We start from the raw sequence: 15,434 nt of genomic DNA, 5'->3' as shown, positions 1-15,434 counted from the left end.
GGAGCCGGAAGGATTCGCAAGAGTCCAGGTTTAAGAGTATTATTACAAAAGTTACAAAGCACAATCGTTCAACTCCATGCTTCATCAGGCACCACAAGAGTTCCCCGTAGATGATGTCATACTTCACCCGTTGCCTTTGTTGGCATTTGTGGTGACTGCAGCCGCATGAGTATTCATGCAGTAGGATGATCGCAATTCTTAAGCTGAACAGGAATCATCACACACCGGAGCTCACGGGCTGATCGGGTGAGGAGTCGGCAGACTGCATCAGGGACTGCGTCGGTGATGTGGTTGTTGGCTTCATCGTCAAGGCTCACTCCATAATCCGACTACGCCGCCGAACAACGCTTCCATTGTTATAGTCCTGTAAAATATTGATCAGGTGACTTGGAGATTGGTGACCGGTTTGCGAAGTAAAATGCCTGCCATGTAAGTAATGCTGACACCATTGACTGCGTAGAACTCGGCATCGTGAACTGCATACAGGTGTTCTCTCTCCGTGAAGTGACGTGAGTTGCAGATTACTTGATGCTTTTGATGCTTTTCGAATGGTTGACTTTTTGACTTTCTGAGAGAGCCCAACAGATGCTCGTTGTTAGGAAAAACAGGCTCGAGATCAGGGAACGCGAGTGCTGGACGCGACGTCAGATGCCTAATGAGGCTTCTTGAAGCTGTATTGTCACTCTCTATCGAAATGAACTCCTTCTCGTCTATAAGTAAATCCGCTGGAGGGGCGTCGGTTGGCGAAAAATGGCGAAAAACCAAATATGAAGGTGGCGTTGTGTGTGTACGAGAATGAGGAACTTCTGGACATGCGTACGATAGTACAAAGGTAGCGCCCACCACGGAATGGCCTCTGAACTCGGGCAATAGTGGTGTGTGAAGGCACGAAAGTGCTCGTTTTTAATGCAAAATAATATATTTACAAGGTTTCGTGCCTTTGCAACGCGGTCTGAACCATATCAAGCGAAGATAATACATTTCCCAGGCTCTCTAGGTGCCTTCGCACATTTAAGAACACAAACACGCCATCCATGCATACAGCAGTCCACCTCTCATTTACCGGATTCATCTCCTTGAAATGCCGCCGTTGTTGGGCAGGCGCATCCGCTAAGCAGCGTGCCCCCCCCTACAAACACGAGAGCCGTCCTATAGGCAAGCACTGTAGAATGTCGTTGAAAGCAATTGCTCTATTACTGCCTGTCTACTAAGTAAAGGTAAGGGTTCATGCCCCCACTTCTGTCGAACTTTTTCAGATCGGACTGAGTATCGTACTGGCCCCAGGAATGTGTTCCCTGGTGACCACGACCCCAGTGGAGGAGCGCTTATAATCAGGTGGGTTTTTGCGAATTTGACTATTCGCCCTCGATAGCTGCTCTTGTGAATCCCTCTCAAGGTCGAGGAGTGTCACAATTGCCCTACAAAACTTGCAAACTGATAAGAACCCCGCCACAACTCTACAACCAAAACGAACGGATACACGGTAGAACCGTTCAAGACGACTTGCCATCTCCTCCACACTTCTGCCCCCCATGTTTTTGTAGGAACTGATATGTGTACACGCCTACAGCACATCGCGGTTGCTGCGACTATGGCTTGCACGAGAAAGCTCGCTCGCGGGTTCCTCCACTCCGCTATCCTGTCCATTCACACTGAAGTTCACATAAGCAAATCTTTTCCCCAGGTTACTCAGTTTTGGAAAATATCTGAAGAGACAGCCCGAGAAGGCCATCTCTGCCCCATTCTCAAAGGGATGGCTGCGGGGGTCCGCGCCTAGATAGGGGAACATGTGGGGCGCAGTGGATTTCCTCAGAAGGCAAAAAGGAAGCGCTAATCCTGTCTCCACTACTTTAATCTGTATAGTGAATGTGTGTAGCTCGAATATACTACGGCATACCTGAAGCAGGCTGCGCTACTGCAGCACAGTGCTGCCTTGATGCTGCGGCTCTTGCTGCAGAGTAGGCAGAGCAGCTGCGGCCGCAGCAGCTGTTGCAGCGGCTGCTGCAGCTGCTGTGACTAGGGCGCACCGGGCTGAGCAGCAGCAAGAACAGCAACAGCAGCTCAAAGGGCGAGGAAAGGCAATTAAACTCAGTTTGTGGCGGCTGCGGCCTGCTAGACTAGCTCCCCCTCCCCTCTCCAGCTTCAGGTCTGCTGCGGCGGCAGCGGCAGCAGCAGCAGCCGAAGCCTGGCCGGACAAGAACTTGATTTTGTTGCACTTAAATATCCTAGCAGGAGCAACGGGGGCATCATTGCTCACAGCAGTTGTACAGTCGCTGGGTCGGTCCCTGTGCCGCTGCTGCTACTGCTGCTATTACTCGGTCCGGCTGCCCTACGCCTGGACTGCTGCTGCTACCATTTCGTGTTATGGGAGACCCTGTTGGGTTTCAACTTGTGAGGCAGCAGCATCATCAGGAACAGCTACAGCAGCGCGTGTACGCTGCAGCCAACTCGTCCGTTCATCCCTTTTCTCTCACCCCCCTCAGTGAACTAAGTACCACACGTACTTATCGCAAGGTTGCCTTCCGGGACGGCGGCAAGAACTGCTGGAATCCATTCAACTGGAGCAGCAGCAGCTGCTGCTGCTGCTCAGCGGCAGCAGCAAACCATACCGAGTTCTTCTGTGCTTATCTGCATGAAGCCGTAATTTCAACTTTGCTTTGAAGCCAGGCGCATTGCTGACGAAGCTGCGGCGGCACTGCTGCAGTTGCAGCAGCGGCACCAGCAGCAGCAGCACGTGTTTATACGTACACCCTTTATCTGCACATTTCCTCTCACATTTGACGTTCAGGATCTGCAGAAATGGCGGACCAAATGGCGGTGCTGCAGCAACTGCTGCTAGCTACCCTTGACCCTCGGCCCTCTGTGCGACAGGCAGCAGAGCAGCAGCTAACTACGGCGAGGCAGACAGACCTTGGCCAATTTGTCAGCTCTATGGCTGCGCTCATTGCCTTGGAGCAGCCGCCGCAGGGGCCTCAGGGGGCCCCTGGTAGCCTTGAAGATCTCCTTATAGCGAAGCAGATTGCTGCTGTAACATTCAAGAATTCCATCAGCGCGAAGGTGGGCCGACTGTTCCTGCGTGTTGTCGTCTGTTGTATCTGTCGTGGCTTCTGGTGCTGCGCCACCGTGATATGTGGAGGCTTGGCTGTTGTTTTGTCTTCTGGCTGCTGCTGTCAAGTAGTGGCATCTGGTGGAACAGACGGTGGAACAGCCCTGGAGATGCAGAGGCCGTACATAGAGGTGTGTGCCCCTGCAAAGTCTGGTGGCAGATAGGTGAACTAACGTTCACCAGTCGTAGCCGTACTGTGATCGGATTGTGCAGGATATGACACTAGATGGAGCGGCGGCACAGGCCTGGCGGGCCCTTCCAGCCCAAACAAAAGCTGAAATAAAAAAGCAGTTGCTGGCAGCTTTACAGACGGAGTGCACGCAGGTAGGTGTTGGAATGCACCGTCACTTTACTGTCGATGCTGTTCAACCAAAGTGGCAGCACAAGCCTCACACGCACAATTCGCGGCTCCTGTTGCCAGTCACGAGTCACTTTTACTTGGTGGACATATATAATTGGCCATTGAAGTGTCGAGTCTCTTGCAACACCTGCGCGACTTCCTAGTTGCATTTCATCTCTAAGGGGTCAGACTGGTTGAGTGTACTGCGACTTATCAGGTGGGCAATGCAGTTTGCCAGGCCTTGGCAAAGTTGGGGGTAATAGAGCTGCGATCGTTGGAGTTTGAAGACCTCTTACCCGCACTTCAGGACATGGTGCAGCAGGCGGTTTCATGTCAGCAGCCGCAGCAACAGCAGCAGCTCGCCAAGGCATGCGGACGCCATGCTCTGACGTGTCTTGCGTATCTCTGCGAAGAGCTTGCTGATATTGTTTCAGAGGGAGAAGAGCCATCAGAGGTCCTCTCTAACGAAAGATGCAATGTCGTGCTCACAGCGGTCGTCCATGGTTAGCTACGGCACTAACTAAGTTCGGGTGTCAGTTTAGCTACTCGGTTTTGCGTCATACATACATGCACGCAAACAGGTGCTTTTGTCTTTGAACCGCTCACTTGTGTCCATCCACCTCCCTTCAAATCTTATTGACTTCTGCGACTGCGTTGGGGGCTTGTCGTATGGCTGCAGGGCTGAAGGACTCGGATCCGCAGCTGAAGGTGGCGGCACTGCGCGCTCTTTACCATGCATTGATTTTCGCCAAGGAAAACTTCAATAGAAAGGTGCCGCTGAATAAGTTGTTTTGTGTTTGCTGCTGTTCAGACTTTCAGTGGATGCAGACCGTCTGATAAGAAGGAATGCGAAAACAGACAGTCGCACATTTGGTCAGTGATGCTTGGTGAGTGTCACCTCACCGCAATCGCTGTAGAGTTGTCTGCGATGCACAGGAAGAACGGGACTACATCATCGCTTCAGTAGTGGAGGCAGGCGGCGCGGAGAATCCGAATCCTGTTCAAGTTGCGGCTTTTGAGTGTATAGTGCAAATTTCACAGGAGTATTACTCCTTCCTGGAAGCGTATATGCCTACCGTGGGACCAGTGAGTTTGGATTGCGACACCGTGGCTGAAGATTTCCAGGAGGTTTCTTCCGCCTAGCAGGCTCACGGGTTACTCATGCATTAGTGGAGGCACCTGGCGTGCGCATGAGCATCTCAGGAAGTATCAGCTGTCTGTGAATATCACATGCCAGGGCACTACGCGCATACGCGCGTAGTGCCGTGCATACGCGCGTGTACCTGCATATGTCTCTTTTTGGTCACGCTGTGTCACACGTAATGATGGATTGTTGAGCGTAAGCAGCCTGTTGCCAGTGCTTTAGATTAAGCTCGGGTGACTGCGTTGGTTTGTTCCCAGCTCTAGGGTGTGTGCATGACTGCATGTGCATGTGAGTAGCACAATGCTTTTACTCGATAGCGCTCTTCTCGTAGATACTGTACTGGTTGCAAGACTGCAGACAGCTTAATGAACGCTGTACACGTGAAAATTGACAGCGTTGCTACTAAAAGGACTAGGTGTGAATGATGGCCGCGTCATAACTGGAGCCTGTTCTACCTATTAGGGTTTTGTCCCGGATGAGTGCACTGGTCCGTTTTGCTTATCTTTTCAAGGGCACGGACGCGCAATTTATTGTGGTAAATACTTCGCTGCGCGGTTTTTTATCCTTGTATTCAGCTTACTTGGCATGCACTCAAGGGGTCGGATTCGGCAGTGGTTATTGCGGCGTTGGAAGTGTGGAATGCTTTGGCTGAGGAGGAGCTCGCTATTATCGAGGGCGACTCAACCCGTTGGAAGCTTTTGAAAATTATGGAGCAAGCTGCACCATTCCTGCTGCCCCTCCTCCTTTCACAGCTTCTGAATGCGGCGGAGGACGAGGATGATGATGACAGCTGGACGCCGGCGATGGCCGCCGCCATATGTTTAGGCCTCTGCGCACAAGTCAGCTAATCCATCGTAATCTCTTGACTAGCCGAGTTTCCCCTGTCCAGTGCGGGGTGCAGACACTGGTGCAGACACACAGGGAGTGATCTAGAGCGATAGACGGTCCCAATCGTTCTGAACCGAGCAGAGGGGTTCGCAGTTGGATCGCCTGTCGTTTGAGGCTAGATGTTGTACCGTGCTTTTGTTGTATTGCGATCTTGAAACAGGTTGTAAAGGATGCAATTCTTCCTCCAGTGCTAGAGTTCGTGCAGTTAAACTTCTCATCAACGGAGTGGCGTCGTCGAGAGGCTTCTCTGTTGGCCTTGGGTTGTGTGATGGAGGGGCCAAGCGCAGAGGCGATGGCTCCATACGTCGCAACTTCGTTTCCCATGCTGGTGAAGGCGGTTGCGTCAGATGCTTCAGTTGCTGTTAGAGACAGCGCCGCATGGACCCTTGGCAAGGCGGCGCAGCAGCATGCACCCATTGTGCTGCGGCATCTGTTCCCGCCTGCGGGCGTGTCTCCGTCGGGTGGTGCGTCCAACGCTAGCGGCGAACTCCTTCTTGCAATTGTGGAACGTCTCGCTGACCAACCGAGGGTTGCAGTGCACATCTGTTGGATGCTCCATGAGCTAGCAGACAACATCAACACGCCTGAGGGTCGGGCTGCTTACCAAGGAGCAACCACTGCACAGCAAGATCAAAATCCGTTGGACCCCATCTTTCCCAAGCTCTGTGAAGCTCTCCTGAGTGTCTCAGGGCGGCCAGATGCTGTAAGTCAAGTGCTCTTGTCTCATGCCTCATAGTGCTGTAGATTGTACGAGCTTTGGGTTACAGCTACATTCGTTGCCTGTGTATTCGCACAGGACGAGAAAAACTTACGCGAAGCTGCATTCAATTGCATGGGGGCGTTGATTAAGAATGCAGGTTAGACTCCTTAGGGGACTCGTCTCCAAAAGAGGACTGTATTTAGGCTCGTCTGAATTTACTACTTCTTCACGGTAGAATACAGCGGGCAGCCTGTCGTGTCTATTACATTGCAAGGTGTAGGGACGATTGGGGATGTGACATACGCATGCAGGCCCTGCGTGCTGGAATCATCTACTCTCACTTCTCGAGCACTTCGAGCTTCAGCTTAGAGAGTCCTTCTCATTCGAGCAGACGGAACAGACTAAACAGCGCCAAGGTAAGGGCCCTCTGCTGCGGCTACCATTCCTTCGATGATTCGTAGGGTGTTCAGTTTCTTCATGTTTTATACTAGTAGTGCTCAACGATTGTTTTTAGACCTCTGACCAGACTCCGTGCACGTGGTATGCGTGCAGCGTTGGTGGTACCGTGGGAAGAGTAGGCGGTCATGCTAGTAGGCTAGAAGAGTAGGCGGTCATGCTGAATTTGCATGCAGCATGCGCGCACTCTTCTTTGTTACGTGCAAATGCAAAACAATGGACCACCCAACACAAAAGAATGCTGCGTGGTTGTGCTGACGCAGGGATGCTGTGTGGCGTCATTCAAATTCTCTGCTTGCGCCTGGGTGATCAAGTGAAACCCGTCGCCGACACCCTCTGGAGCACTCTGAAGAAGGTGGGTTGGATAAGCAAGTAACGTGTTTATATTTTAATGTAGTGCGCGTTCGTGCTCCCTCTTCGTCGCTGCTCCATGGTATCTGCAGTGACACGTTAACCCTATTGTGGTTGATCCCTTCCCTGACCTCATGTGTCAGTTCTGGTGCGTTTTTCATTTGTGCCATCTTCCAGGTGTTCCAGCGTCCTGCAAACGGCGTGCAGCCTAGCCAGGCCGAGGGCAGCACATCGCCCAATAATCCTCAAGGATTTGTTGTCAGCTCCGAACCGAGTGTTTGCGATGCTCTACTTGCACTTTCTGCCCTTATCAATGCTTCCGGCCCTGCGGTTTCTCCCTTTGCGAGGGAGGTGGCGGACTTGCTGGTGCTGCAGATGAAACATCAGCACGAGCCCCAAGAGGCAGCATCGACAGCAACTGCTGCAACGGCTGCCGCGTCACCAAATGATAACAGCACTCCAGACGAGCTACAGGCTGCGCGCATATGTATAGAGCTTGTGGGAGACCTTAGCAGAGCACTGGGGACGGAGTTCGGAGGCCTTGCGGATGCCCTTCTCCACGAGTTTTACCAGCTTCTCAGAGTATGCCTACCTCAGTTGTAGATAATGTAAACTTCCGTTGAGGTGATTTCGTGAGTGCATCGCTGGGATGGCTGTTCAGGTTTTACCTCCCCAGCTGCTTATGCCTTGCCATATTGATCGGTATACGCGTACAGGCCTTGGCGTTTGTTTCGTTTCAGGCCCCGTCGGTGGATAGGTCTCTAAAGCCAGTCGTAATTGTCGCAGTCGGAGATGTGGCGTTGAGTCTCGGGGGTGCCAAGTTTGCACGTTTCTCCCCGTGGCTGATTGAGTTGCTGGTGCAGGCGGGTGTCACCCCGTATGATGCTGGGCCACCAAATTGGCAAGTGAGTTCCGTGCCAATTACGTTTGTAGGCTAGTGTTCTCAAAAGCCCGTTTAATGTTGACGGCTCTCCGTCACCAGACCTGAGAGCGTTAGCTTAGTGCCTGCAGTGTTGTGTAGGCAACTGAGCCCATCTTTGTCCCTTACCCTGTAAGGAATTGCGCTTATCCTGGGCACATTCCTTAGCCAAGCAGTGTACGTTTCTTTACTAACCGTTATGCTTGCATGTGGCTGTGTTGGCAGCTCAATGAGGAGTGGATGTGGTACGTGCACGAGCTGCGATCAGCTACTCTTGAGGCGTTGGCCAGCTGCGTGTATGCACTAAAGGAGGCGCAGTTGCAGGAAGTGTTACGCAAAGAAGTCAACGGAATGCTGCAGGTTGTAAAGGCCGTCGCTGAGGCCCCGGCTTGGGTCCATGGCTCAGCGCAGATGGTGCAGCAGGCATTGGAGCTCACGGGGTGAGGGACCCTTAAACCAGAGTTCATAAAACTGTGTTTCAGTTCATGTGCTTTATTGAATATACGGGTGGAGGCTAAAACCCTGCGTTTTATATGGCATGCGCCGCTGCTCAGGGATCTGCTGTCGACATTTGGGCGGACACTTGGTGGTTACTTGCGCTCTGCAAGCTTCGTCGTTCAGCTGCAGAGGGAGGCCGAGCGTCTGGCAACCGAAGAAGGCAACGCCGCTGTTGGAGCGAAAGCTCAGTGGCTAGCTCAGGTGCAAATTAGCCGTATTGTGAATTGTCTTAATTCGCTCCTCACACTGTAGCTTACAACAGCTCCAAATGGATGTTGGAGGACAATATGGTTGAGAGCGGGCATTGCAATGCTGCAGGATGTAGCAGGGGCTTTTCGGAGAATACAGGGATAGAGAGGGTAGAGCTATCGTGCTTAGAATATGTGTAGGTGGTTGCTTGTGTCGGTGCAAGTGTTAAGATTCGTACATATTTTGTCGAGATTGCTGCTGTGCGGTTGCTTTGCTTCAAGCGCCCTCCCTTGTGCGAGATTTGTTTTCGTTTCTGCGCAGTTGCTGAGTCACTACAGTTGAGTCGAATCAATGGAGAAACGGGCTGCGTAGAGTTGAGCTCTGAACCGTGCATAAACAGTGTCGGGACAGGTTTCAGCTGCAGTAGAGCAGCAGCGACTGCCGCTGCTTCCGGTTCCGTTGCTGTTTTCCTTGCCTCCCCACAGACTGCCTGTCGTTAGAGGGCCCCGCGAGTTCGCGGACTTTTGGGGACGACTACTAGCAAATTGCGCACCAGAAACGGATTCTGGAGATTGGCATCCTGCATCTTGTTTCTACGCAGTGCTCTGGTGTCAGTCGCTTGAAGGTCTAGGGTGGCGGCAACGGCCTATAGCGATCGTTGCTGTCATTCTCTAGATGGGCTAGGGAGGCGGCATGTATGGTTGGGTTGGAGCCAGGAGATCCAAAAGGCGGCCCCAATGGCTTCCCAGTTTATGTGGATATTGTGCTGTGGTTGCTGCTGCCGATTGCTGCTGTGTCTGCTGCTGCCGATGCTGCTGTTGTTTGAATGACTTGTCGCTTGTCGGCCCTCTTACTGGCAAAGCTGGGGGCGGGCGACAAGAAGAGGCGATGCAATGCCACTAGGATGGTGGCATGGCATACCCTGTTTTTTCTGCTGCTGTTTATGCTGCTGTTAGTGCTGCTGGTGTTAGTGCTGATGTAAAGAGGGCCCCGTTTGGGAGCCGCTTTTCGCTTTTGCTCTGCATGGGGAAGTTTGTACTGGCACATTTAGAACCTACGATGGTTACTAAGTTGAAAGGTCTTTGTAGGCTACGCGTGTCTGTTTCGGTGTTAAGGGGTGAGGGGAGGTGGCAAGCTAGCCAGTGGAGTAGGCTATCTTGTACGTTCGCATCGACTATTTGATTAGGCACAATAGCGAGTGCAGCGGTAGTGAGTAGTTCATACCTATCCACATAGAGGGGTTTGGTGTTGGCATGGCTGGAGGAGTTTCTCTGCATAGGGAGACGTTCCTTTCCAAAAGCTATTAAGAACTCGTATTTACATTAACTTTCCTTACTTCGTCTTAATTTTTACTGGACTGCCAACAGCCATGCGCTGTAGTGAAACGCGCCCGGTGGGGCCCCACCGTGGGGCCCCACGACCTTTGCGAGCAGGACTGGGGTTTTCATTAACGTCGAACACAAATAGTAACGGCAAAGAATTAAAAGGTGAAATTAAGGGGAATTTGTAACTGAAAGCATTCTACATATCGACGCTAACCCTTTCTGGGTGGTGTCGGCTTGAGGACACTGGTTGTTTTTACCTCAGGGACTTTGCAATGGCTGGCTCGTTTTTAGATAAGCTCAGTAGACGCATTAGAGAACATGGGACGATCCTTTGTGTTGGGGTTGACCCTAACCTTCCGTGCCCTCCCGTTGCGTCCCTTTCGGACACGGAACTGCGGCACTTAATGGAAGGCTTACACGCAAAGTGCACGCAACTCATTGAAAAGACTTCTGATTTTGTCTGCTGCTTTAAACTCAACGTGGCATTCTTTGAACAGTACGGATCAGGAGGAATGGAGGTACGCCAGCTGCTACGGCAAATTCCCTTCTTGAGAACGGCAACCGTTTGTGAGTGAACCCCTTTCTGTCTGAGCATACCTTCAATAACCAAACGACCCTGATTCACTGCAACTGTGGGAAGTCTCGGTTCCTTAGGGAGGGAGTTCGGTCAAACTTGCCTCTCCCCATGATCCTGCACCATGAAACCCAGCATGTTTCCAATTGTAGATTCTGTCATTTTTTACTCATCCAGGTTCTGCAACGAGTTTGTAGGGAAATACCGGAAGATATTCCAGTCATAATTGACGCCAAAAGAGCTGCGACGGACGAAGCAGCAGAGGCGTATGCCCATGCATTCTTCTCTGTTTATGGCGTAAGTATGCTTGTTGAGGCTGATTGTTGTCTCCCCCTCTTGGCAGTTTGCCTCCTACCCAATGGGGTGTGTTTGCTGTACCCGTACCGTAACATGCATTTGAGCGGATATTTTGCTTGCTTCTCTGCTCATTTGCATCAGGCTGACTGCATAACTTTAGATCCGTATTTCGGGGAGAATGCACTCCTCCCCTTTCTCAAAGAAAAGGGGAAAGGAATATTCGTCGTCTGCCGAAGTTCAAATCCACGCAGCGCGGATTTGCAAGGTCTGCTTGTTAAGGACTGTTTGGGGGAAGCGGATGGCAACGAGGCGCGGATGGAGGTCTTTATGCACGTAGCTCACATGTGTGACAGCGTAAGGAGACAAAACGGTAAGCACAAATGTACCAGCATCCAGAGTCATTGGGCTTTGTGAAGTTGTGGAGATAGAAGTTGTGACGGTCCTTGTGCACGCCAGCAATGGGCTGTTTGAGCTGAAGTTCTATCTTCGTTCCTGGGGACTGCGACATGGAACATATTAGATATGCAGTTGTCCTCCATGGCATCGACAACTGTTAAGGTGCCACCCGTCTGCAGAACCTGCCATGACTGAAGATGGGGGCCTAGTCGGCCTCGTTGTGGGCTCTACATATCCCGACGACATGAGTAGAATTCGTTCAATTTTCCCTGATTTATGGTTCTTGTCCCCGGGCATCGGCGCACAAGGGGGGGACCTCGAGGCAACTATTAAAGCAGGTTAGGATTTCTCTTGCGCTGCGGGTGCCTTAAGCAGAAACTTAGTACAACTGTGTATTATCCAATTGGACTGGGGAAGGGGAGAGTATTTTGTAAATGATCGCCCGGCTGTTCCACGTCGAAATGCCCCGCAATCGTCTCGGTATTCAACTTAGACTCTACTTTCACCTACTCGCACAGAATCCTTAAGCTCTGCTTAAATCTGCAGGCATCAGGAGAGACGGTCTTGGCCTTATCGTGAACGTCGGGCGTGCCATCTCGGAGGCGGAGGTAAATGAGGACACCCTGTAGCTCTAGGCACATGCCAAACACTACTGGCATCTGACGTGGTGTGTAAACATACGAACACCGTGTTACTTGCCTTCTGGTTGATCCCTCCCCTGCAGCTGTGACACATGTGCCCGATAGGACCCCGGGAGTGCAGCCAAAGAATTCCGGAAGAAAATGAATGATCTAGTCGAAAAGTTCACATCGTCGGCAAAATAAAGCCTACGTATGGCACACAAACTGCCGCTGACAGCACAGCAGCAGCGTACAACTGATTTGGCTAAGGATCTGGAGGGGTAATTGGTTTTCCTTCGTCGTTGGCCTCCTCCGCTCAACAAAACCAATGCGTGGCTACGCTGGAATTTTTTTAAATTGCATATGAGCTCTACACTGCTGTTAGTTCTCACGACTACTGGCACACGCGGGGCCTATGCGCTAAACGCCCTTCTGTATTTGTATCCTAGGGGTTCACAAGTGCACATGGCACCCACGAGTCGGTATAAAAACCGGAACAGCTTTACTAGTGCCAGTCCAACAGTTCTCGTGCAAAAGAAAACACGCCGACCCATCCAACTGACCGAATGCCAATCGAACCCGTTCCCGTCTCGCAGTAAAGGTTATGGCCCTTCACGCCTGGGGTATAGGGTTTGCGTAGGAATTTAGATGTTGGAAGGGTACAAAAAGACCCGCACGCGCCCTCCAAAAGACTTCGGGGGCAAATTCTTCCTGAAACGGGCGCGCACAACGCCGCTGTTCCCATGGGGGCGGCAGATCTTCCCCCAGATTGTCTGTAAACAGGAAAACAAACACACGCCATGGCCAACTATCTTGAAACTGGCCGTAAGGTGAGAAGGGACCAATACTGCTATACAAGTACACAGTTCCCCTACAGCGATAGCCGTGCACCCGTAAACCCTGACCGTACCCTGAACTTGGTTCCCTGCTTCTCTGTCTTTGCCTTGTATACATATGCGACACGTTTGCCGAGATAGAAAGCAGTGTCCTTCCTAGTCTTTACATTTTCCAATTGCAAGAGGGAGCGAGAAGGGTTCTGGTTCACCTTGGATCTGCAGCGCACGCGCCCAAACTGAATGGCAATATACACTTCCAGCCAAGTGCCCATTCAAATCCTCCGAATATGCCCCAGGGGAGATATGCATCGGAACCGCGGTACCAAGTTAACCTGATAGAGTATACGGAAAAAATATATATATACATATTTATATATTGGTATGAACGGGGCTGCGGATGCGAAAGACCAAAAATGAGCGGGATTCAATAAAGGAAACTGCAAGGTTCTGGTTGCGGAGAAGGAAAGGCAAGGAGAAAGTAAATAAATGAAGGAAAGTCCCTCACCGCTGATAACCGAGGACAATCCCACGGACATAAAGCCGAACCGGCTGCTTAGTGCCCTTGACTGGGCGCTTCTTCTGGGTGTCCGCCGCCGCCATATTTCTTGACTGGGGTACTGCAGGCTTTTGCAAGTATAGATGGAGAGAAAACTGCAAATGTCCCGCGAAATCCAAGAAAGGGCCCCTCAGTGCAATAGAAGGCGAGGGAGCATGCTGTAATGCTGCAGCCCTAGAAGCGTGGGGGTAGAGAGAATGCAGCACCCCACTTGTGTTCTCTTTTTCCAAAGGATTTGGGGCTGCAGCCGAACGCTGCGCCAAGCCCGACCTATGGCTGCAGTGGGGCAGCCAACGTCCGTGTCAGAGCACCCACCGCATAGTGGGGCTGGCGTTTCCTAAAGCCCGACGGTGTTTCTGTGGGGAATAGTGGGCGATGCCCTTTTAGGAGCGACGCATTTTCCAGTTGTGGCGGTATTTAGGATTTATTTTTCCTAACTTATACCTCCTTTTTCCTCTGTAGCCACCAGCATGAGCAAAGCGCTCAAGGAGGGTTTGGAGGGGGAGGAGCAGCGGCTCCATAGGATCCGCATAACGCTTACCTCAAAGGATTTGAAATCCATCGAGCGTGGTGAGAAATAGAAATCACTAGTAGGATACTTCTTCAGCCTGAGCTTCGCAGCAGATTTGCGCGGTGCAAACAGGCACAACTGTCAACCCGTATTATGCTATGCACCTGCCGAGACATCCAGGTGCCTTGACTGCTGTTTGCTTCACAAAGCGTGAACCAGCGGCATTTGCGCAATCCGACAGTGCTCTTCACCTGTTTATCTGACGGAAGAGGCCGGGGGAACTTGGAGTCCCTCCCTCCATAAAACGTTGCTTTGTTGGCGCATCTTCGCCATTCCAGCTCACAAGCGATTCGTGACGCACTGTCTCATATACATCAGGAGGCCGTTTTGCACGTTGGAGCTGGTTTGTGTTAAGTGATAGTTTGCCTGTATTTGTTTCACTGCGGCAGTGCTGCTTATGTTTCGTATGCACTGTTTTGCGTCTGTCTGTGGTTCCTCAGTTTGCACGGAGTTGATTGGAGCGGCAAAGCAAAGGAAGCTGCAGACAAATGGGCCAGTACGCCTACCTGTCAAGACCCTTCGGGTCACCACAAGGAAATCTCCGTGTGGAGAGGGTGCGTGTGTTTGCCAGAACATTTGCAGAAACCCTATGGGCGTCCGGCGGAACCATGGAAGTTGGCTCTCTGCAGAGATGTTTCTCCTTAATGTGTTTTTGAGGTATATGTATGCTTAACCGTACTGTTGTGGCTGTCTGGGTCCTTATGTTTTTAGGAACAAACACGTACGACAGGTTCGAGCTGCGTATTTACAAGCGTTTGATCGACTTGCACTCTGCAAGCGACGTGGTTCGTCAGATCACGTCCATCAACATCGACCCCGGTGTTGAGGTGGAGGTTACTGTGTCAAACATATAAGAGTCGCTAATCTGCTGATCTGGTGGTGTGCGGCCACGCTGCCGCGCCGCTCGGATTCAAATCCCTAGAACTCGCGTCTTCTAATTCGTACTTCTTTTTTCCACACATTGCTGCAGTGCGGAGAGGCGCATAATCATTCCATAGATGCAGGCGAATGTCTGTACCACTACAACAGGGTACCCGAGGCAGTGCTGCCTAGCTGACTAGTAAAACCGTAGGTTTGCACCTTTTGGCAGTTTAACGACGCCTGGCTGCACTATAGCGCTATTGAGCCTTATAAAGCGGTATATTCTGGGGATTCCGTGCAACAAAAGCGAAACTGCGAGCACCCCAGTCGCCCCTCAAGGGGCTTCGAGTTTTGTTGTAAAGGGACGAGTAACCCCGCAGGCAACAGTTGACTGGGAGCCGCGAATCGGGGTCCGCAAGAGGTGAGGGGTTGGCCATGCTGTAGGGCTGTACATTCCAGCTGGAATTGGTGTTGCAGCACAGCTCTAGCCACCCACAACTTTCCCCCTTGTCAAAAAGTCCAGAAGTGTGCACCGAAGACCTTGGCTACCTGGCTACCCCGTGGCTGGCTGGGCACAAGACTAGCAAAACAGCTTTGTACAGCAAAGGACGCCTGCTTTCGGAAACGCCGCCCCCGCCTGCCGAAGAGCAGCAACTGGTGACGTAACACTGCGACAAGAGCAACCGCTTAGGCCCCGGGCGAGCAAAGGAGGCAACCCTAAACTAACAACGCCGGGAAATTCCCCCACCCTCCATTCTTCACACATTCAAGATTTACGCCAGTATCAGAGGTATATATATATTATAT

General features: G+C 51.7%; 3 protein-coding genes across 3 annotated transcripts; 2 read left to right on the top strand and 1 right to left on the bottom strand.

Annotated features, from left to right (window-relative positions):
• Positions 1 to 2,799: 2,799 nt before the first annotated feature.
• Positions 2,800 to 11,812, top strand: EMWEY_00007160 (importin subunit beta-1, putative; the record flags this gene model as incomplete). The annotated part of the gene is made up of 19 exons (XM_013478425.1): positions 2,800 to 3,057; positions 3,320 to 3,430; positions 3,664 to 3,949; positions 4,126 to 4,217; positions 4,383 to 4,532; positions 5,166 to 5,429; positions 5,639 to 6,181; positions 6,275 to 6,335; positions 6,490 to 6,594; positions 6,898 to 6,989; positions 7,163 to 7,567; positions 7,726 to 7,890; positions 8,130 to 8,344; positions 8,459 to 8,650; positions 8,815 to 8,883; positions 10,179 to 10,434; positions 10,929 to 11,157; positions 11,363 to 11,521; positions 11,730 to 11,812. The coding sequence occupies 19 exons, from the start codon at positions 2,800 to 2,802 to the stop codon at positions 11,810 to 11,812; spliced, it is 3,735 nt and encodes a 1,244-aa protein (XP_013333879.1).
• Positions 11,813 to 12,447: 635 nt separating this feature from the next.
• On the bottom strand, positions 12,448 to 13,239 carry EMWEY_00007150 (60s ribosomal protein L33-A, putative; the record flags this gene model as incomplete). The annotated part of the gene is made up of 3 exons (XM_013478424.1): positions 12,448 to 12,576; positions 12,714 to 12,855; positions 13,145 to 13,239. The coding sequence occupies 3 exons, from the start codon at positions 13,237 to 13,239 to the stop codon at positions 12,448 to 12,450; spliced, it is 366 nt and encodes a 121-aa protein (XP_013333878.1).
• Positions 13,240 to 13,665: 426 nt separating this feature from the next.
• On the top strand, positions 13,666 to 14,620 carry EMWEY_00007140 (40s ribosomal protein S20, putative; the record flags this gene model as incomplete). The annotated part of the gene is made up of 3 exons (XM_013478423.1): positions 13,666 to 13,765; positions 14,207 to 14,320; positions 14,478 to 14,620. 3 exons carry the CDS (start codon positions 13,666 to 13,668, stop codon positions 14,618 to 14,620), a joined length of 357 nt encoding a protein of 118 aa, XP_013333877.1.
• Between the last annotated feature and the right edge of the window lie 814 nt (positions 14,621 to 15,434).

This window comes from Eimeria maxima, genomic scaffold (assembly GCF_000499605.1).
Source record: "Eimeria maxima Weybridge genomic scaffold, Emw_scaff43, whole genome shotgun sequence".
Lineage (NCBI taxonomy): Eukaryota > Apicomplexa > Conoidasida > Eucoccidiorida > Eimeriidae > Eimeria > Eimeria maxima.
This window is presented reverse-complemented; position numbering and strand designations above follow the sequence as displayed.